The 22,842-nt window shown below is 47.4% G+C and overlaps 1 protein-coding gene across 1 annotated transcript in view; it reads right to left on the bottom strand.

The window, feature by feature from the left end:
- Positions 1 to 1,481: 1,481 nt before the first annotated feature.
- Positions 1,482 to 22,842, bottom strand: part of LAMA5 (laminin subunit alpha 5) — a 228,883-nt gene continuing 207,522 nt past the window's right edge. The window contains exons 65-80 of the mRNA XM_081196825.1: positions 21,301 to 21,463; positions 20,543 to 20,674; positions 17,974 to 18,125; positions 16,793 to 16,925; positions 16,303 to 16,443; positions 15,680 to 15,810; positions 15,377 to 15,544; positions 13,055 to 13,187; positions 11,596 to 11,735; positions 10,508 to 10,697; positions 8,259 to 8,411; positions 6,254 to 6,413; positions 5,969 to 6,099; positions 4,827 to 4,917; positions 3,445 to 3,564; positions 1,482 to 2,880 (exon numbers count right to left, since the gene is read on the bottom strand). Of these exons, the coding sequence (XP_081052951.1) occupies positions 2,723 to 2,880; positions 3,445 to 3,564; positions 4,827 to 4,917; positions 5,969 to 6,099; positions 6,254 to 6,413; positions 8,259 to 8,411; positions 10,508 to 10,697; positions 11,596 to 11,735; positions 13,055 to 13,187; positions 15,377 to 15,544; positions 15,680 to 15,810; positions 16,303 to 16,443; positions 16,793 to 16,925; positions 17,974 to 18,125; positions 20,543 to 20,674; positions 21,301 to 21,463 (2,296 nt within the window). The 3' untranslated portion in view covers positions 1,482 to 2,722. The remainder of the gene's footprint in view (positions 2,881 to 3,444; positions 3,565 to 4,826; positions 4,918 to 5,968; positions 6,100 to 6,253; positions 6,414 to 8,258; positions 8,412 to 10,507; positions 10,698 to 11,595; positions 11,736 to 13,054; positions 13,188 to 15,376; positions 15,545 to 15,679; positions 15,811 to 16,302; positions 16,444 to 16,792; positions 16,926 to 17,973; positions 18,126 to 20,542; positions 20,675 to 21,300; positions 21,464 to 22,842) is intronic.

The following is a 22,842-nucleotide window of genomic DNA, read 5'->3' as shown; positions in this document are numbered from 1 at the left end:
GCCAGGGGAGTTGGGAAACACTGGGTAGTATTCAATACCAGTCCTATTCAAGAGTAAAACTGTTGATGTTAATGGACATGGGCTTCTTAATTTCAATGGGTCTACTCTTGAGTAAAGAATAACTGACTTAAACCCATGCAAGAACTGAATTTTGAGCACAGTGGTAAAAGAGTCAGCTGGCAGCTTAGTCCTCTGCTGCCTTCTTGCCCCAGGGCAATTAATAAGTAGACAATTTACTAGGGACATATTAAACTTCCTACCTCATGTGGAAATAGGGCTGTACAGTGGTGCCCCGTAAGACAAATGCCTCGCAAGACGAAAAACTTGCTAGACGAAAGGGTTTTTCGGTTTTGCGTTGCTTCGCTGGACGAATTTCCCTATGGGCTTGCTTCGCAAGAGTGCGAGGGCCCGGGCGGTCGCGCCCAGGTGAGGCTCCGCCACGCCATGCCGATGCCATGAGCGAGCGAGCCCAGGCCGCCGACGCGGGACACCGCCGGGCGCGACGGGCGCTGGCCGGGGTACGCGCGGTGGACCCATGCCCGACCCTAACCTGCGCGGGCAGGAAGGGCGGGCTGCGGGCCGGCGATTGAGCGGGGCACCGTGGTGGCGCCCCACCGGGTGGTCGGAGCGAGGCGGCGCGTGCCGCCCCCAAGCGGCGTGGCCCGTCGGCGGTCAGGGACGGTGGCCCGCTGCCCTCCCTCTCTCCGCGGAGGGCAGGGCGCGAGCGACCCCTCCGGCCGGCGGCGATGTCTGCCCGTGGACGCGCTTGCGGGCGTCTGGGCCGGCGAGCGGGAAGAGGGATGCGCTGTCGCTCGCGTCGCCGCCGGGTCTTTCTCCTCTGGCGTCCCGTCACCGGGCAGACGGGCGCCGGGCAGGGGGGAAAGCTTCGGCCGACGCGTGGCGGCGGCGGCGGCACCACCCTCTCTCCCGTCTCGGCCAGGCGAGGCGCTCCGCTCGCTACCGCTGGCGGCCCCCTCGGGCGTGCCGGCCGACTGGAGGGAAACTCCGGAGGCCCGCAGGGGGCAGGGCGGCGGAAGCGTGGGGGTCTCCCCCGATGCGTCCCTTCTGCCGCGTGGGGCGCGCGGCGGCCGGCCAAGGCTGGGGCCAGCCGTGTGTCATCTCCCCGCAGTCGGGGGGTCGTGCAGTCCATGTTTTCCTCCGCCCAGGGTCTGGGTACCTGGCGCCCTCCGGGGCGGCGGTTCAAAGACTCGAGCGGCCTTGTCGCGCAGGGGACGAGGCCGGGGAAGCGGGGGCTCCGCCTTAGCCCCCCATGCCCCGCAGTCGCGAGGCTCCCCACCAGCGGGGCCTCGGGCCAGGCCGAGCGCCCGGACGGTGAAACCCCCCCAAAACAAACAAACAAAAAGAAAAAAAAAGAAAAAAAGGCGCAGCTGCGACTGACCGTGCTTCGCAAGACGAAAAACATCGCAAGACGAAAAGACTCGCGGAACGAATTAATTTCGTCTTGCGAGGCACCACTGTATTGCTTGCACAGTCAACCTGACAAGATGGTATATAACATGGTTGGAGAAGCAACATGGGCACATTTACCGTATTTTTCGCTCCATAAGATGCACTTTTTTCCTCCTAAAAAGTAAGGGGAAATGTCTGTGCGTCTTATGGAGTGAATGCATGGTCCCTGGAGCTGAATTGCCCAGGGGTGAAAAGCAGATCATGCTTCCCCCCCCCCCCCAGAAAGATGGAAGGGGGTGTTGAAATGAAGCCGCTGAGCAACTGGTCGGCAAGCGATCAGGAGGGAGACAAGGGACTCTAGCAATAAAGGAGGCTGCCTGAGATGGGGGAGGTAAAGCCCATGGATCCTCAGGATTTTTACATTGGGTCACCCCAAATTCACCATCAGATCACATAGCATGTCTGTGGCCACAGCATGAACCACAAAAATCATACATCCACTGTTTCGTTCAGATTTTTTTCTTCTTGTTTTCCTTCTCTAAAAACAAGGTGCGTCTTATGGTCAGGTGTGTCTTATGGAGCAAAAAATACGGTAGTTGACTCATCCTTTCCTTATACATTAAAGGTTATTTGCCCAAGTCATAATCAATGGATATAATTCTGCTCATTAACTTAGCACCAAAAACATGAAATACTGTTTTTCTGAAGCAACGAGTGCCTGGTTGGTAGAGACTAGACAAGCACGATGCAAAATGGCTTTGAAGCTCCAAGACCTGCATCTTGCACAGTGTTTCATTATTTCAGTAAATAAATACTGGCCCCCGACCAACTGGTTCTCATGCCGCCAGCTGCTTGGAAATGATGAAATACAATTTGGATGATGGCAGCAATAATGTTTTCATATTTAGACGTGCTTAAATAATTTTGTTCCTGTCCCTTGAGCCTTTCAGCTGGCTGAAGCAGTTGTTCACAAACTACATTGACGGATTCATCCTGATTAGAATCTTACCAGGTGTGGGGAGGAGACAGGGAACACCTTATGCTTCAACAGTACTATTATAAATATACCATATGCCCTTGCCCTCTTCAAAAACATTACTGTGGACAATGTGTAAAGGCAGGAAAGCATCAATTACAAATAAAAACGGATGAGCCCTCCTTGCCCTCTCAACACACCTGCTGTTGGTGCTGAAAATGGTCTGTATCCCCAGGTGGCAAGGAATGCTGTGTGTGCCCAAGCTTGAGGGACTGCTGGCTTCCTGAAGGGTCGTGTGGCTTTCTGCAGTACTGACTTAACACGTACAAATAGTTTTTACATAAGTGGGCACTCTGTGAGCCCTACCGCTCCCCTTACAGTCCCAGCTTCTCTTAGGTTAATTTGGTTCCGGTTGATCACCAAGTTCTTCATGCAGCCAATGTAGGAGGGGAGGGGAGCCACAAGTGCCAAAGGGGGGCCAGTGACTCCGAGTTCTGTAGAAGGAAGAGCAAAATAATTTTTTACCACAACTCTAGGCAGTCGGAGGTCATTAGGCTTCGGTTTCACTTTAAGCTAATTGTGACTAAGGCCCATTGGTTAACTTGTCTAATAAACAGGGAAGTGCACTCCACTAAGTACAAAACAAAAAAATATAGGAAGCACATACACAGCACAGCAGAACAGATGGATTTTGCTAGTGCCACATACAAGAAGAATTTGTGGCACAGATTTTCCCTATGACACAGAAAGAGCTTGTTTAAATTTTGTACTGCATAAACTGAGCACCTTTTGGAATGCAAGCATGGCTACTGAACATTGGAACACTCCAAAATGCAAAGAGATTCTGTGACAGGTGCATAATGTTCTTCAGCAGGCAAACAAATGTGGCGATTCGCTGGGAAGAGTTTGAAATTCATTGTGCGAGGCTAGAGATGGACCACCTCAAGCCTGGGACATAAATGCAAGAAGAACAAGCTAAGCTATGGGGGCATTAAGTAAATTAACTGCAGTGGTTTGTAAGCAGGATCCTCCCAAATATCCGTGCTTGAGCTACTCACCTGGCATTCCACCGAGGTAGAAGTTTTCTTTGATGGCTGCAGCGTGGGCTTGGTTGGGTCCCACGGTGTAATTTCCCTCTGTGTCCACATCTAACTGAATCACGTTGCTGCTTTTGATTACTTGCAAAGAGAAGGGTGGAACTAAGTCAGAGCTAGACATGCTGAGAAACCTCACCTCCCGCACAAGGCATGAAGCCATTGCTCCCACACAAGGGTGGGTTGGTTCAGTGTCTAGCACAACTTAAAATGAATGAGGCGTGTCAATTTGGACTAGCATATGGGCATGTAACAATTGCGCAAGCAGCTGGAAGGATTGTTTCAGAAGTGTACAGTGGTACGTGGGTTTAAGAACAGCCGTTTATGAATGATTTGGTTTACAAACTCCGCAAAACCGGAAGTAGTGTCCTGGTTTGCAAACTTTAACTTGGTCTAAGAACGGAATCCAAACGGTGGAAGGGCACTGGCGGCGGGAGACCTCATTAGGGGAAACGCACCTTGGTTTAAGAACGGTTTCGGTTTAAGAACGGACTTCTGGAACGGATTGAGTTCGTAAACCGAGGTACCGGTTCGTAAACCGAGGTACCGGTTCGTAAACTGAGGTACCGCTGTACTCTGCATTCTGCCTAGATGGAGCCGGTGCTAATGATCCACATGAAGTCTTAATCAGCATCAAAGAAGGAAATGGGTTGTGTTGGAGGCACATGCATGGATATTTCCATCCTTCTCTCTAGCTCTCTTTCATACACACACTTTGACCAGTCAACATCCACACCTATTTTATGAAGGGATTTGACTCAGTGATAAAGCACATCCTTTGCATGCAGATGAGCCCACTTTTAATCTCTGGTGTCTCCAGGCAGAGCCGGGAAATATTCCTGCCTGAAACCTTGCAGAGCTACTGTCAGTCCGTGCAGACAATACTGAGTTTGCTGGACCAATAATCTGGGTCCATGTTAAGGTAAATTCCTAGGAAATGTTTGGTGAGATACAGAATACTGACTTTGGTTTGAGAAGAAGAAGAAGAGTTTGGATTTGATATCCCGCCTTTCACTCCCTTTAAGGAGTCTCAAAGTGGCTAACATTCTCCTTTCCCTTCCTCCCCCACAACAAACACTCTGTGAGGTGAGTGGGGCTGAGAGACTTCAGAGAAGTGTGACTAGCCCAAGGTCACCCAGCAGCTGCATGTGGAGGAGCGGAGACGCGAACCCGGTTCCCCAGATTACAAGACTACCACTCTCAACCACTACACCACACTGGCTCTCAAGCAGAACAAGAGAGAGAGAACGGCTTGGATTTTGAGGAATGCTGCTTGGGCTGTGATGTTCTCAAAGCAATTAACCCCCCCCCCAAAAAAAAGAGCACAGCAGGAAAAGATCACACACCTGCTAGCGTATGCCACTGCCCATCGCAGAGTGAAGGTTGGGTCACCGAGGTGGCAAATTCCCCAGCACCAGTGTTTGCAATCACAGTGACCTAATCCAGAAAGAGAAGATTAAGAGAATTTCCATCAGGATGGGAAGAGGGAGACAGTCCTGAACATACTGCAGATGTGATTCAGCTGAAGTGGTGACTTTCTCTCTGGGAACACAGATTCCCCAGTGAGAAGACTGGCAAGTGATAATCTTGAAAAGCAGGGGTTTTTTTGTCATTGCTGATCTGCTCCTGGAAGCACAGCTGGAGGCAAGTACAAGGCTGTATAGGTGCCCTGAATGCATGTCCAAGTGTGCAGCCCAGAACATAGGGATGTATGGGCTGTTGGTTCCTTGAAATCTACTGGATCAGATCAATGAACTGCACAGTTCCACTCGTGACGTTGTCATGTCCTTATAGGTGGCAAATGCATTTAGTGGGACGGAACTGAAGCAAATTCATGGGTTTGCAAAACAACAGCCCCAAATTTAACTCACGGAATTCTGCATGTACAGCCAGCTTCCCTCTTGATAACATTTGTAGCAATACACATGTTCGTGATAAGCAAGAGCTTTTCCCATGCAAAATAGATGCAAAACAGCCTGTGAAACAAACAACTTGGGCTCCTAGAACCAGGATTACGGGCTGTTGCGGCTGTGTCTCCCCCCAGTTCTGCACATGGAGCAACAGGTGCATATTAAGCATATGTACCCCGGCCTTTCTGATTTCACGAAGCAGGTCTTCAGCTTCCTGAGAATTTCAACTTTTGCTTTTCAAGGCTCCTAGCTGTGAGACATAGGAAAGCTTAATGTTTGCAAAAGGCTACGGCTGATCCAGCAGTCTCAATTTCTCCTCAAGGTTTATAGTTCCTGTTGCTTTATCTTTACCAAATCTCCAATGTCTGTCTGCCCTAACCCCAACTGCAGGCCAATAAGACATTTACTTTTTGCTTTCTGGCTAACAGTACATTTTTGTACTTTGTGTGTATAAAAGGATCAGCCAAGCAGGTGTGATTTTTAAATTTTCTCTTCTGGCTCCCTTTAGAGACCATACAAGTTATTACTTCCAGTGTATACGAAGTGCTTGCAGACATCTTGCTGTCTGGTCACGTTACCTTTTCCTTGTCTGTATACAGCCTGAGGTAGTTCGTTTGTCTTGTGCCAATGTGAAATACCAAGCCAGACACACTCCGGGGGCGAATTTCCAGCATCAACTCAAAGTCCTGCCCAATAGCTACGGACCTGTCTGGGGGATGAAACGAGAGAGCTGTCAGAGCAACAGAGAACTCATGGGCCTTTATGCCTTAGGAAAGAAGAGGATGTACTGGCGAAACCAGGAGGAACATGTGGGGGAGTCCAGCAGGGTACAGAAAGCTCAGGAAAGATGATGCATACAGTACCTAGAGCCACGTATCCTCCATCAGCAGAGAAAAAGGTGCCACTTTCCAAAGGACCCTCGTAACAAGGGGTCACTCCAAAGAGGCGGGATGGTGAGACCAGAGGCTTCCTGTCTAGTTTCAGGTGCCGGATGCACCCCTTAAAGCTGGTAGCGGAAGCATCCTGAAGAAGGAAAAAGATCTTTTGAAGAAAATGCCAGCATCCAAACACATGAATACTTAGCATACCGGGCAATGGCTGCCCAAAAGGCAGGCTTTCATTCTTAGTGCTCAGCGACTTTGTATTCCCAACAAGACTGTATATACAGTGGTACCTCGGGTTAAGTACTTAATTCATTCCGGAGGTCCGTACTTAACCTGAAACTGTTCTTAACCTGAAGCACCACTTTGGGGCCTCCCGCTGCTGCCACGCCGCCAGAGCCAGATTTCTGTTCTCATCCTGAAGCAAAGTTCTTAACCTGAAGCACTATTTCTGGGTTAGCGGAGTCTGTAACCTGAAGAGTCTGTAACCTGAGGTACCACTGTATATATATATTTGTTTTGGAGAAGATGGGGAGCCTCAGACCTAGGGACTGAATGTGGCCCTCCAGACTGTTATATCTGGCCCTTGGAACTCTTCCTAGGCCACACCTCCTCACTGGCCTCTCCCTAGGCCATCCTTGGGTGTTTTCTTCTGCCTGGATTGTGTCTCAGAGTTGTGATAATGCTTCTTGGTTTACTGGACAGAGGATGGAAAGGTGTGTGTGTTTATGTAGGAAGTTCTGCCTTTTGTGGGTGGAAGGATGCCACCGGTACAAAAATACAGAGCCACACCCACTTCTTTGTCCACGTTTGCTTCTGGCATTGCCTTTAAAGGGCATGCAGCCCCTAGAAGGTTTGCTCCCAGGAGATTCAGCCCTTGGGCAGAAAAAGGCCCCGCTTGTAGATGCTGATGGCTTAGTCACTGGTGCAAGATGTAACCCTGGAACTCCTCTGCATGTTTACATAACTGTTACCAGTGGCACCAAAGGACCAGTTTGCAGACACAACAAACTGGAAGGGGGGGGGGGAGGGACAGTGGGCATGTGTCCTCCCACTTACACTTACACCCATCTTTGTGATTCAGGGAATAGTCTGAATTCTAACAATCATGCTACCCTCCTGCTAAATTTAGCAGGAAGGACTGTGAGGAATGAGCATATTGATGTACCACCTTATGGCCTGTATTATGGGTGGTACATGCCTTGGCCCTCTGCTCTATCACCTGTATGGGATTTCTCAGTTTGCCTATAGTGTCAGCTGGCTCTTAGGCAGTGTGTGGGCAGGGGACGAACTGCTCCCTGGGTCCTCACAAGGGCCCCCAGACACGCAGCCCTCGTTTTGTGAAAGATGCTGATCTATAGAGTGGTGGCAGAAACAAAGATGTCCCTCCTGACCAGTGGCACCAAGGCTGCCTTGCGGCACTTTCAGAGGGGACCAGTGTACGTGATGCCTCTCTCTCCTAACATCCCAGGGAATTGGTTTTGTAAAATGTGCCCTTCGAGAGGGTGTTTTCAGAATATCCTCCAGACCCATCCTCAGTGGTATGTACCACGCACAATACTATCTACAAATACAGTGGTACCTCTAGTTATGAACTTAATTCATTCCGGAGGTCCGTTCTTAACCTGAAACTGTTCTTAACTAGAGGCGTGCTTTCACTAATGGGGCCTCTTGCTGCTGCTGTGCTGCCGGCACACGATTTCCGTTCTCATCTGGGGCAAAGTTCTCAACTCGAGGTAACTCTTCCAGGTTAGCGGAGTTTGTAACCTGAAGCGTTTGTAACCTGAGGCGTTTGTAACTCAAGGTACCACTGTACTTTCTACAAGTCCTCCAGGTGTTGAATGGGGAAAGGATCAAGGTCAGAGGCAAGGTATGTGCTTTGCATGTAGACAATCTGTCCACAAGATGCTGGAGAGCTGTTTCCAGGAGAGACAATAAATGGGCAAACAGTTTGACGTTCTATGAGTCGGCTTCCTGGGATCCTTACTGGTATATGCGCTTTGGCTTTCTCCACAGGGGCCCCTCCAACGTAAAAAGGACCAGGGATCCAGAAGTCTCCAGCAACAGGCAGGGACTTCTCCTGGGCTCTCAATCCATCGATGATGAGCTGGACTCTGCTTCTGTCTCTGCTGTAGAAGACCTGACAATTGCAAGAGGCGCACATCAGAGCGGCTTGGTTCTTGGCACTTTTACCAGTCTATGACACTCAAGAGCTTGTTTAATGCCAGGGGGGAAGGGGTTAAACCTGTGACCCCCCTCAAGTGCAGATGGACTGCAACCAACCTTCATCTCTGGCCGTTGGCCATGCTGGTTGGGGCTGACGTGAGTTGGAATCGGGACAAAATCTGAAAGGCCATCTTTGATTTAATGTGATACGATCTTGGCAAGGTCATTTTGGGTATCTGCACTAAGCATGTGCAGTCCTACAACAAACCTTTTACTGCAATCCCCTTTTTTACAGAGGGGAAATGGAGGCCAAGAAACGACGAGTTTCCCCCAGGTTCATCTGCATGTCCCAAGCACAGGGAAAAATAAATATGGATTGTCTAAGGTCTGAGTCCATTCAGCACTTCATTCAACTGGGGCTACACTGATTTGTATTTACTAACAAGCTTTTATTGAAACAAAATAAAAAAAATCCTTCCAGCAGCACCTTAGAGACCAACTAAGTTTGTTATTGGTATGAGCTTTCGTGTGCATGCACACTTCTTCAGATGCCACAAAAGCTCATACCAATAACAAACTTAGTTGGTCTTTAAGGTGCTACTGGAAGGAATTTTTTTTATTTTGTCTTGACTACAGCAGACCAACACAGCTACCTACCTGTAACTAAGCTTTTATTGCCTTAGTTTTTAAGAGATGGCCCTTGTTTCATGTCTAATTTGGCTGTCTTCTTGTATTTCCTCTTCCACTTTACATCTACTCTTTCACCTGGCTTAAATAAGACTTAAATAATGAGATTTCTATTCTACAGTCAGATAAGGCTCATTCCACACAGGCGGTTAGCACTATTCACTCAGTAGGGAGCTGCAGCCAGTTCTGACACTCTTATGAATGCAGCTGTTGGCATACTTGTAGCCTAAGTATGTGGGTTCACCCCCCCCCCCACCATTCGTGTATTTTTAGATTTCCACCAGGGAAAGAATCTCATTTGCAAAGTGGCCCTAAACTCCTCAGCAATCCCAGTTGCACAGCATCATTCTCAAGCTAACAGCATAGCCCCCAGCCAAGTCCGCCAGGATTAGAGGATGTGGCTCTCACCAGGAGATTGGCAACCATTGTTTCCTCAGACAAAGGACACTGCATTTTTGACTCATTATATTTGTGTAAATGTCAATTTGTGGAAATTCACAAAGTTCTATTGGGACAGTCTTTCTGGAATGAGTATTTTAGGAATGAAACCAATCTAAACAAGTAAGGGTCTTGTTTTACTCAGAGTTTCCCCCCTGAAATTCATTGGCTGTGTTCTTTAATTTCAATGGGTCTACTCTGAGTAGGACTGGCATCGAATGCCACCCTTAAGTCACTAACTTTTACATTTCATGTTTCTAAAAGCCTTATTCAAATGTTCATGAAGGGAGTAAATGCACTCTGAGGGGTGTGCTGAATCCATCAGACTGTCTACCCAATGCGTGCATGCAATACATAAAGGTAAAGGTACCCCTGACAGTTAAGTCCAGTTGAGAACGACTCTGGGGTTGCGGTGCTCATCTCGCTTAACAGGCCGAGGGAGATGGTGTTTGTCCGCTTCTGCAGACAGTTTTTCCGGGTCATGTGGCCAGCAAGACTAAGCCACTTCTGGCAAAGCCAGAGCAGTGCACGGAAACACCATTTACCTTCCCACCGGAGCGTTACCTAGTTATCTACTTGCACTGCATGCTTTTGAACTGCTAGGTTGGCAGGAGCTGGGACCGAATAATGGGAGCTCACCCCGTCACGGAGCCTCGAACCGCCAACCTTCTGATCAGCAAGTCCAAGCGGCACAGTGTTTAAACCACAGCACCACCAGCATCCCTCATGCAATACATAATGCCTCCTTGTTTTACGTTCTTCATGGTCAAATGATCCCTACCAAATTATCTGACTGATACTTAGTCCAATGAAAAAGTAGGCAACTGTGGGATAGGGATAGCAAGGATAATCTGGTATACTTTCATACACGTGGAAAGCACATTCAAAATGGCAGCCCCTGGCCCAGGCAAGGCAGTGTGTCCATCCCCGTCTCCCCCTCCTTACTGTGTGCCACCTTCCATCATGGTACTTTTCTTTGCTCCTGACTCTCAGTTTCCTTCCGCTGATATCAGCCAAGAGCACAAAGCGGCCGCTGGAGACAAAGAGCGAGAAGAAGGAGCCCAGAGATTCATTGGCCATGTAAAAGAGGAGGCCGTTGGATGAGTTCAGTCTGACCTCCATGGAGAAGTGAAACCTGCAGAAAGAGAAGCGTTGGGTGCCATTAATGAGCACATTCTGCCCGCAGCTGCTGCCTCGCCTTCTCAACTCCCATTTCAGGAAGTGTCCTCCGGGGATCCATACGGTTTCTTTATGACACTCTGGAGAAGGAGGCAACTGTTAAGAACACCTGCCTTCAGTAAGCTCCAGGTCATTCCAATGATTTCTTAACAAGAAAAGGGGATTTGTTGTCATCTTGGCTGCAGTCTTTGCAAAGTGTTAATAGCTTTTCAGGTTGTAAGATCACTTACGACCAGAAACACACACACACACACACACACACACACACAGCTTTCTTGTGTTTTAGTATCTCACAGAACCCACTGCAGCCCGACACAAAAGTGGTTTTGAGTCAGGGAATCCTAATCCAGAGTCCCTGCGATGACAGGATCCATAAAGCCAGACACATTTCTCAGGTGTTTCAGTTTTCTGTTTTTATGTTGGAATGTAGGGTAAAAAAGGTAAAGGGACCCCTGACCATTAAGTCCAGTCGTGACCGACTCTGGGGTTGCGGCGCTCATCTCGCTTTATTGGCTGAGGGATCTGGCGCACAGCTTCCGGGTCATGTGGCCAGCATGACTAAGCCACTTCTGGCAAACCAGAGCAGTGCAAAGAAAACGCCATTTACCTTCCCGCTGGAGTGGTACCTATTTACTACTTGCACTTTGATGTGCTTTCGAACTGCTAGGTTGGCAGGAGCAGGGACTGAGCAACGGGAGCTCACCCCGTCGCAGGGATTCGAACCGCAGACCTTCTGATGAGCAAGTTCTAGGCTCTGTGGTTTAACCCACAGCGCCACCTGCATCCCTAAAAGTAGGGTAGCACTTCTCAAATAGGAAGGGAACAGAAAGACTACTTGCTCCCCCCCCCCTTACCTTTGGTGGAATGTTGCTGGAATGTCGTCAAATTCCAAGCGGCTCCCTGGGGACGCACCAAACTGGAAGGCATTCTTAAAGGCTTGGGGGTGTTTGGGTAACCGGCAGCTCATATCTCTCAGCATTGTCTTGCTTGGCACCTGCGGGGAAATAATTCAGAAATCATTCTCCATAAAGAAAACCCCCTTAGCTTCAATGGGCTGAAAAGCAAGAGGGCATGCGGCTTGCTCCTTAAGACTCTCACCTGGGTTCAAAACTCAAGGAGAAAATTAATCCTAATCTTACAAGTAGCAGGTGACATGAATGGCTACGATTCACAATACTGCCCCCCCCCACATGGGTGGCACTGCAGAGGAGACAAAGTTACATGCAGGGCTTTTTTCCCCAGCCGGAACTCGCTGGAACTCAGTTCCGGCTCCTCTCAGGTGAGCACCATTGCCATTAAGGGAGGAGGTCGTGGCAAATTCTGGCACCTCTTTTTCTAGAAAAATAGCTCACTTACTGCATTCAAAAGGATGCATACAGGCATATTTGGCAAGCATGTTTGTGTGTGTGCAAGCAGTGGTAGAGGTAAAGGTAAAGGGGACCCCTGACCATTAGGTCCAGTCGTGGCCGACTCTGGGGTTGCGGTGCTCATTTCGCTTTATTGGCCGAGGGAGCCGGCGTACAGCTTCCGGGTCATGTGGCCAGCATGACTAAGCTGCTTCTGGCGAACCAGAGCAGAGCACGGAAATGCCGTTTACCTTCCCGCTGGAGCGGTACCTATTTATCTACTTGAACTTTGTGCTTTCAAACTGCTAGGTTGGCAGGAGCAGGGACCGAGCAACGGGAGCTCACCCCGTTACGGGGATTCGAACTGTCGACCTTCTGATCGGCAAGGCCTAGGCTCTGTGGTTTAACCCACAGCGCCACCCGCGTCCCAGTGATAGAGGTAGCACATGCAATTATGCCCACACATGAACTTTTGAATGCACTGGGGGGTGCTTATACTGTAAGCTGTTTCTGAAATTCTTGTAGGTGTTTCACTAAGTTCAGTGCTGCTCCCTTGAATCCTTCACCCTGAGCCAAACCTTGATCCAGGGTTGTCCAGGGGCTCTCATGTGTGAACGCAGTGCATGCTTGCCAGAGAGGGGAGGGCAGATGGAAAGAAGCCATCTTCCCAAGCAAAACATTCCCGTATTGACTTCTTCTGTGGGTGGAACGGATGCACTTTTGTGAAACCAAAATAAGGGGAATGCATGCACAGGAGTCATTGCTTGGGCAATGGGCCTAACAGGCAGTGGGGAAGAGCTGCTCTGAACGTTTCCCTGGGTACTTCTGACTATTTCAGAACAAAATGAAGCACAGGCTGCAGGCTGGACCTCTTGTCCCTGTCCCTATAGTTAACGGCTACTGCATCTGTAGATAAAGACAAACTCTTTTAGGGAACGGAAAAGGCAGCTGCAAAAATTTCCATCACCTTCGGTTTCCACTTGCCCTTCTTCTCCGATGCCCTCATCTGCTGGGGCTGCCGATCCCTGGGGCAGTTCATGGTCACGTTGACATTCTTGGTGCTCTGCTGCAGGTCCACGACCATCTGCGGGTCTGACTTCCTATTGCAGAAAGGGAAAGGAGCTCAGCAGCTGTTCAGCCAGGACCACAGCCAGATGGCAAAAAGCTGGCAGAGAGGCCTTTCTGACTATATTAGCCCATCCTGGAAGCAAAGCAACTCTTGGATCCTCATTGATTAATTGTCCTTGTCATGTATGGACAACAACCAAATCCCACTTATTTCATTAACCCACAATATTGTATCCGCCTGCAGCTGATCTTCAGGAAGGACACTGCAGACTGCGCCTGCTCTGTTCCTGCCTGGCATCATCTTAGGTCTGCATCTTCGTTCTCATTCCAGACTCTTCCTGAACCCCAAATGTTATATTTAATTTTACTTTTGACAACAGCAACACAAACTGTGTGGAGGATCCAGGATCTGTGTATTTGCACAGTTAGGCCACACGAGGGAGAACAAGGCTCATGTCTTGGAGCAAGGAGTTTTACCCCATCAGAGACGTGTGTGTGTGTGTGTGTGTTGCACTGCTGCCAATTCCCACATGATGAAGTGCAGCAATTCCTAAGCAGGTGCATGCTAAAGTATGGAACCTTCAATGTAGATGAATGGTGAAATCAGCAGGCAACACCCAAGTACAGCCGTGGCATCAGTCCTGATCTGAAGAATTGTAACCAACAAGAAAAACCAACTTGCCATGGCTATTTAGTCCAAACAACTATCAATATTGTTGCTTTCAAAGAAAGTGATGCTTTATTTCAGCTTCCAGCTGAAATTCAAAGCCATCAAGATGTGTGAATTCAAAATGGAATGAATGCAGTAAAAATTGATTATAGAGTCAGTAGTGTAACACAGAGGAGCACTTTAGGATGCCTGGATAGCAACGCTGGGCAAATCCTTGGACTAGCCAGCTATGGTTGGATGCTACTGGTAGCACTGCAAAGTGAACAAGAGGGCAGGCATTTGCCATTAATGAAGTTAATTAAATTCTGCAATGCGACTGAACTCCCTGACTCCTTTGGCGTTCTTCCACAGGTTGGTGTGCAACAGGGGAATCTTAGATAAGTGCACAGAGGAAGCAAACTTTGGCTTACGCTTGAAATAAACTTGCTATGCTCATTAACAGCAGACACACTTATCCCTCAGGGTCTGAGGCAGAATATATATATATATATATATATATATATAAAATTGTCCAGTAGCACCTTAGAAACCGACTAAGTTAGTTGATCTCTAAGGTGCTATTGGACAATTTTTTAATTTTTTAATTTATTTTGACTGTGTCAGACCAGTGGCGTAGCGTGGGGGGTGCCCGAGTGCTAAAATCCACGGGTTAGGGGGCGCAAATTACTTGCCTTGCCCCGGGTGCTGACAACCCACGCTACGCCACTGTGTCAGACCAAAATGGCTACCTACCTGGATCTGAGAGGGGAAATAGTTCTAGAGGTGCGCTGATGCATAGCTAGGCACCTCATCTATTTGCCAGCTGTCAGCAAGAGCATATGCCTGTATTTGGTCATTCATTAGTCCTGGGGAGGCAAAAGCCCCTTTCCAACACAGTCCCACTGGTTACCTAATAAACAGCTGTTTGCTCTCTTAAGAACACCTTCCTGCACCTCGGGTTTGAACAGAACTTCATTGGCACTTGAGCCCAAATATGATGTGGACTTTGGATACCCCGTCCCATCATGGCCGTCACCTTTGCTCCCTACGATTACCCAATCAAACTGTGGTGGGGAACTTGCATTGTCATATCTTCTGGTTGCTTAATCTTTTGTCTTTATGTAGTCTCAAACTATTGCTTTTGCCCAAAGTAACCCTCCCCAGCCCACTTAGGTAACAGAGAATTTTAACTGTTTCCAAGAGACCACATTATTCATTCTTTGCAGGCAGTTTCTTCACTCAGACTGCTCTTTTCAATCTTCGCAGGGCTTTAATGAGGGCAGATTAATTCATTCCTGGCCATGCCTCTCTCACCTTGTTCCCTAGCCTCTTTCCCATGTTTGCTGTTTCGTTCAGGTTATCCAGAAGCCTCAAGAGAATGCAAACCCACATTTTCTCCCTTGACGGCCGTGGGTGCAGATGCGTCCCCATCCTTGCCACCGTGCTTCCTGCCCAACCCTTTATTGCAAGATGTCAGTGCAGGCGGTGGAGCCCCACTTCCCACACCGTGACTGCTAATCACTCCTCCTGGGGAACCACTCTTCCTGCGTATGAGAGGAACACAAGACTCACCTCCTGACAAAGACGTTCCCAATGCACCCTGTGAGGTTGCCGATTTCGCTGGCTTCAGGCATGCCTCCTAGCTGAAAGATGGCCAGCTCATCTTGCCGCTTCTGCCTCCTGTGGCGATCAGTCCCTGGTTGGGTTCCCTGAAGCTGATCGTCAACGTAAAGCCGGACTCTGGAATGGAAACACATTTTGTTTCAAGGAGACATGATTCATTTGTGCCAGTCCCTCCTCCCCTGTGCTGGGGAAGGGGGTGGGGGGTGTCGTGAACCAACATGCAGTAGAAAAAGGTGGCTCTGAAAGGTATACCCTGCAGAGTCACTGTAGATAGCGACATAGTGGCTTGTGTCATCTGCATATGCGTTCTTGGTGGTGAGCTCTGTAGAGAGGACGTTAACAGCCACTCTGCCATTCTGCAAGGAAACCTGGCAGGTACCCTCCTAGAAAGACAAAGAGGAGAATAACTTGTGTGTGTGTGTCACAGACCTTCAGCAAACTCAGAGCAATTTCACCATATCAAGGGTGAAATGAGGTTCCAGGTGCAGCAATGTGTCTTCCCGTTCCAGAGCATACAGAACACAAAGGCACAGAAATTAACACTTTTCTCACAACAGACAAAGCCTGAAGAAGATCCAGCCAGAGCTTTGAGATGGGGAACTGAGTAAGAAATAGAAAGTGTTCCTCCCTTGGGAATACAGGTGGCAGTCAAGCTTTCAGAGGTCACTCGTTGTGCCAAGAAGACACAAATCGTGGCGCATCTAACAAAGGGAAAGAATAGGGTGTGTATCTTCCATGACACTTAAGTGTTCTCTTAACAGTGGTTCTCAGTGGGAGGAAGGAAATGCTAGGAACGATTCGTGCCCATCAGCCACTTAGGAGAGTTGACGGGTGCTATAGTAGGACATCAGCCAAGAGACGCAGGAAGGGCATACCTCTGTTGCATGGTGGAACATCAAGCCATGGCTTTGGGTGGTGCGGAAGCTGAAACCAGTGTAGAAATCTTGCAGAGAGGGCACATCCTGCAGCGACATCGTCAAGAAGCCGTGGCCGTGAAGTTTAACCGAGCGAGCCACCTGCAAAGGGGACAGAGTGGTTGCAATACCGACAGACCCCATGCAGCAATGAGACTTGCCCCTGAGAGGACATACATCTGGGGAAGTCCCTTCCAATGTATCTGACAGAAGCACTCTTCCATTCCCAGCCCTGCTTGTGAGCTGCCCAGGGACATAGGGCTGAGCACGGCCGAATGTTTGATTTATTTTCATGTCTGAATTGCTTCCCACCCCCAAAATGATAGGCAATAAAAAAACCACATATGTAAAAACAATATTGAATCTCAGGCAGGTGTGGACGGACCTCCACTTAAAATGGTGCAATTCTTTTGGTCTAGCACAGCAAACAAGCCGAACATGTCCTACTCACCAGGAGGTCTGAGGTACAGCCGTAACTCACGCCCGTGGTGTTCATACGTTTTAAGTCAACGTATTTTCCAAGAGCCTTCAATCCTTTCATGCAGCCTCGGATGGATCCGCCTTTGGGGAATATTTTCTTCAGGCTGAAAAAAACAACGTCATACTGAAAAAGTGGGGTGGAGCGGGAAGCGGTTTTGGCTCTCTGAGAGCTTGTATGGGATTCCATACAAGATGTCTGATGGCAGAGAGAGTTAAAGGAGGCAGAGGAGGCAGCAAAGAAAGCTGCTGAACCCGAGAATTGCAAGCAACCAAGTCCGACTTAGAACAGACCCACTGAAATCAATGGACCCAATTTAGTGCTGTCCTTCAGTTTCAATGTGTCTACTGTTAGCATGGCAAGCACAACCCAAGCTCCTCTTTACCCAAATCTCACAGCTGCGATAATGGACCTGGAGAAAACTGCAATATCAGATGCTGAAACCCAAAACGGGGTCTGTGGTTTTTGTTTTTTTAAGCTGGTGTAAAACCGTATCCCTGCCTCCCATAAGCACTTTGTAAAACCATACGGCCTATGAGGGATTGTAAAACGTGGTCTCTGCAATGCTGTACATGAAGACATCATTTCTGATCAGGGATATCAGGTTGTTGTTTTTTTGGGGGGGGACACCCACGATTCAGCGTCAGTACATTTGTGCTGAGCATGAAAGTGTGGCCCTCGTAAGGAAACACGATGACAAATACAGAACAGAGGGAATGTAAGCCTACCCTGGGTGCCAAATATTAATATTAATATTAATATTAATATTAATATTAATATTAATATTAATATTAATATTAATATTAATATTAATTTATTTATACCCCACCCATCTGGCTGGGCCTCCCCAGCCACTCTGGGCAGCTTCCAACAAAATATTAAAATACAGTAATGCATCAAACATTAAAAGCTTCCCTAAACAGGGCTGCCTTCAGATGTCTTCTAAATGTTAGGTAGTCTTTGACATCTGGTGGGAGGGCATTCCACAGGGTGGGCGCCACTACCTAGAAGGCCCTCTGCCTGGTTCCCTGTAGCTTTGCTTCTCGCAGTGACGGAACCGCCAGAAGGCCCTCGGCGCTGGACCTCAGTGCCCGGGCAGAATGATGGGGGTGGAGACGCTCCTTCAGGTATACTGAATGATACAAAAGCCTTACCTTTCGGGCAGAATGGAGATGGGTGCACCACCCAGGAAGTAGGAAGTGGCACTCTGCAACTTGTTCTCCTGCTCCACATTGAAGACGGTAGACTGCTCCAGGCGTACCAGAACGCGATCCTTGGAACCCATTTTGTGGAGGAATATTTGGATCTGGGATCGGACAAAAAAAACACAACCCAAACCAAACAAGCATGGATAATGTCCGCTGGAACTAGGGTCCACTTGTCTCCGAAGAAGTTGGAAGGCAAGCGTCAAGGCGACCTAAGGCAAGATTTCTGTGGCACAATGACTGATGGGAGCCTCACCCCTGTGTCCAGCAGGTAACATCCCTACTCAGAGATCTGCACTGGCCATCGATTTGTGATCTGGACAGGTTCAACATGATAGTAAACAAAGCCCTTAAGAGCTTGGGGCCAGTTTACCAGAAGGAATGCCTCCCCTCCGTGGTAATAATAATAATAATAATAATAATAATAATAATAATAATAATAATTTATTATTTACTGTATTCTTTAAGACTCACTTTTTCCCTCCTAAAAAGTAAGGGGAAATGTTTGTGCGTCTTATGGAGTGAATGCAGGCTGCGCAGCTATCCCAGAAGCCAGAACAGCAAGAGGGATTGCTGCTTTCACTGTGCAGCGGATGATCCCTCTTGCTGTTCTGGCTTCTGAGATTCAGAATATTTTTTTTCTTGTTTTCCTCCTCCAAAAACTAGGTGCATCTTGTGGTCTGGTGCGTCTTATAGAGCGAAAAATACGGTGTAACCCCACCCATCTGGCTGGGCTTCCCCAGACACTCTGGGTGGCTTCCAACAAAATATTAAAATACAGTAATGCATCAAACATTAAAAGCTTCCCTAAGCACTCACTTGGCTGCTTAGATATGTAGGACTGGCTGCTGCAAGTGACACACAATGCTCCTTCTGCTTTTGTATGAAATGGATCCTTTAGTGTGGCTAAACCCATCTTTGGAACTTGCTGCCCCGTTTATTTCAGGAAGGTGCCTTTACTCTACTGTTTTCGTCACCAGCTAAAAGCCTTTTTGTTTCACCTAGCCTACCGAGGCATGTTATTTTAGCATTTTAACTAAAAGTATGGGTTGCGGGTGGTTCTTTTTTTATATAAAAAAACCTGATTAAGTTATATTTTAAATTTTCATGTCGTTCACTTTTAGTGTAACATTTTAGATTTTTTCAGTAAACTGCTCAGGTAGCTCTTTTTTGTTCTAATAAGCAATACAGAAGTTGAAACATTGTCCTCAAGCAAGTTTCCTGAGCCAAGAAGATGAGCCAGCACTGCATATTCCTCTCCATTATATTCCCAAAGGCGTCCTCCAGTGAACTCTAGTCAACAAGGTGCCCGGTCAAGAATCAGAATAGTTTTGAAGACCAAAATATTATGAAAATGATTTATAGGTGGTACATGACCCCAGTCAAGCTTGCAAAAATATATCACCTGTCTGATAATAAATGCTGGAAATGTAAGGAGGCTGAAGGGACATTTTTTCACCTCTGGTGGACCTGTCCAAAAGTGAAGGCTTTCTGGGAAATGATTTACAATGAGTTAAAAAAGGTATTTAAATATACCTTTGTCAAGAAACCAGAAGCCTTCCTCTTGGGCATTGTCGGCCAGAAAGTGTTAAAAAAGGACAGAACCTTTTTTATGTATGCGACTACAGCAGCAAGAATACTTATTGCAAAATATTGGAAGACAGAAGATTTGCCCACACTGGAAGAGTGGCAGACGCAATTGATGGACTATATGGAACTGGCTGAAATGACTGGCAGAATCCGAGATTTGGGAGAAGAAACAATGGAAGAGGACTGGAAAAAATTTAAGGACTATTTACAAAAACAATATAAGCTGTATGAATGTTAAGAAATTGCACGATTTAGAAAAATATGGCTCCAGTAACTTGAATTTGAGATATAGAAAACTAAGTTATAAGTAAGAAAAGTTTGAAATTTAAAGAAATATTATGTTTAATTTAAGGTACAAATAAGTTGACGAAAATTACTTTAAATTTAGAAATATAACGTTTGAAAAGTACAAAATAAGGTATGAAACAAGGTAATAATTTGCTGGTATTTTTTATTACAAAGAACGCAGGGTTAGGGAGATGTGAGGAAGTCCAGTTAGTTATATAAAAAATGTTTTGAACAATTGGGTTTTTCATTTCTTTTTTTTCTCTACATTGTTTGTTGGTGTATTTGTATTTGTTGTTTATGCTTGTTATTTTTTTGGTGAAGGGATTTTGTGTGTTCACTTTTTAACTTGTGTTTGAAAACTTAATAAAATATTTCAAAAAACAAAACAAAAAACAACAGAATAGTTTTGAAGACCAGGCTCTTGGTGGCTGGTGGGAATAGCCCACAACCATTCTACGATGACGCAAATAAGTGACTGCGTGGAAAATGCAAAAAGCCCAGTCCCTAAACCACAAAGGCAGTGAGGGAGCTGGCGCTTTATGGTGTGGCTTTCTGCCCCCTGCCCTGGGACCCTCTGGGAAAGGGCGTGTGAGACCCTCCCCTAGCCCAATCCAAGTACGGAGGTCTCTTTCTGCCTTACCACTTTATCTGTATTGCTGCTGGCTACCAGAGCAGCAGGTTCCTTGGAGGCTTGGGCCACCTTAAGGCCTCCGTCAAAGTCATAGTAGAGCACCAGCTTCCCTTCTTGAACAGCCAAGCAGATCAGCTGTCTCTGTGGAGGAAAAGCGAGAAGAACCTTTCAGTCTATCGATCCAGAATGTTGCCTTCCCCTTGCACATGGTCAGCGTTCTTGCCCTGGAAAGAGGAGGTGGTCTCCAGGTCGTTGGAAGAGGGAAATAAAAATTTTAAAAAGCAAGGAAAGAGGAACAAGATCCAAGCACAGTGTACCCCTGGGGCAAAGTTTCCCAAACTTGGGTTTTTGGACTACAACTCCCATCATCCTTAGCTAGGTTAAGGATGGTGGGAATTGTGGTCCAAAAACACAGCTGGGGACCAAGTGTGGGAAACTCTGTCCTAAGGTTTCAGCTGCAGCTTCACCCTCAGTAAGGTCCAAGTAAATTAACCATGACACTAAGTAAGCTATAGAACAAAACCCCATCTAAACTGGGGACTCGGCTATGGCGCAATGATATCAAGAGGTGACCAGTGCAGAGAGGATGCCCATTTTGCTCCCTGATGATTCCTCTGAGCCAGGTCATGTGCAATTATTCCTACCCCCCCCCCCCAATATCCACTTCCCCCTCCACTTACATCTAACACCACTCACAACCCGAACAGGACTTTCAGCTGGGAAGCCCCACCCTCACAGTATGGTCGACAATTCAAAGCAACGCTTGCCTGAAATTTCAGGAAGAAAAGGATCCCGTTGTGCGACACCAGCCGCATCTCTTGTTCAAAGCGCTTGAAGGAGCCACTCTGGCCCTCAAATGTGATCTCTGCATAACCGGTGCCGTCAAAATAGGAGCCGTCAGTCAGCCAGGGGTCCCCTGTCGATTTAGACCTAAAAGAACGGAGAAGTAAAAAAGCTGACAAGAAGAATGCCCAGTCTTTTCTTTTAATTAACATATTTATTTATACTTATTCATAGATCTACAAGAATGCACACCTATTGCAAAATATCTTTTTATCATATACTAAGATAATAGGGACGCAGGTGGCACTGTGGGTTAAACCACAGAGCCTAGGACTTGCCGATCAGAAGGTTTGAAACCCCATGACGGGGTGAGTTCCCGTTGCTCGGTCCCTGCTCCTGCCAATCTAGCAGTTCGAAAGCACGTCAAAGTGCAAGTAGATCAATAGATACCACTCCGGCGGGAAGGTAAACGGCATTTCCGTGCACTGCTCTGGTTCACCAGAAGTGGCTCAGTCATGCTGGCCACATGACCCGGAAGCTGTACGCTGGCTCCCTCGGCCAATAAATCGAGATGAGCACTGCAACCCCAGAGTCGGCCACGACTGGACCTAATGGTCAGGGGTCCCTTTACCTTAAGCTACTTAGTCTAAAGAAGAACAAAGAAAGAAGACAAGAAACGGAGAAAGGGAGAGAAAGGGGAAAGAGAGGGGAAACTACAGAAAGAAATAAAAATAAAAAGACTTCCAGCTTTCTCTCCTGCAGCTACATATAATATTCATTCCTTAAGATCCAACCATTCTATCTTCCATAAACCAGTATTGTTTTCAACCTTCAAATCCTGATATTGCAAGTTATTTTCTCTTTCACACAAAAAGTCCCCAAGTCCATGGCAAATCTATGCAAGTGGGCTCTAGAGACACAGAAGTCACACTGCTACTTTTTTTCTTTTTTTAAAAAAAAGAAATTCTAAGCCTCAAAAATGGGGAAACAAGTTTTTGAAAGGAAAGACTGTAGTTTCTGCTTTCAGGAGTGTCTCATACTGTGGAGAGGTAAAGACCTGGAAATCAGCAGAAAGTTGCCTATTGCTAGAGCCCGGCAGCTCTTTGCAACAGCTGGCAAGCTGCGATTACGCTGAACACCCTTCTGAGTAAGAATGAATAAAACGCCAGGGCACGACATGTAAGCAGCACAGTTCAAGAAAGTACAGGTTCCGTATGAAACAATCAAATAATCTAAGATCTCTGTGGCATCATGAAAATCTCAGACTTATGAAAACCTATTTTTAAAAGTAAGTTTTCTGGCCGTAGGAGCTGAGGGTGTGTAGATAGATTCTGCTACAGGCTTTTTACTTGCTTGCCTGTTTACTTGAAAGGTGCAGCCGAAGCTTGTGCCTGAGTTCAGCAAACTGCCGGCATCTCTCAAGCAAATGAAGCGACATATCTTTAGGCTTTTGTGGAAAGCGCAGGAGGTCTGAGTGGAGCATCCCTGCCTCTGCTCTCTCGGTGCCTAAAGCCTCCGAAACATCT

The sequence above is a fragment of the Podarcis bocagei genome (genome assembly GCF_964188305.1).
Source record: "Podarcis bocagei genome assembly, chromosome: 5".
NCBI lineage: Eukaryota > Metazoa > Chordata > Lepidosauria > Squamata > Lacertidae > Podarcis > Podarcis bocagei.
The sequence above is the reverse complement of the archived record's forward strand: the minus strand, read 5'-3'. Positions and strand labels throughout refer to the sequence as shown.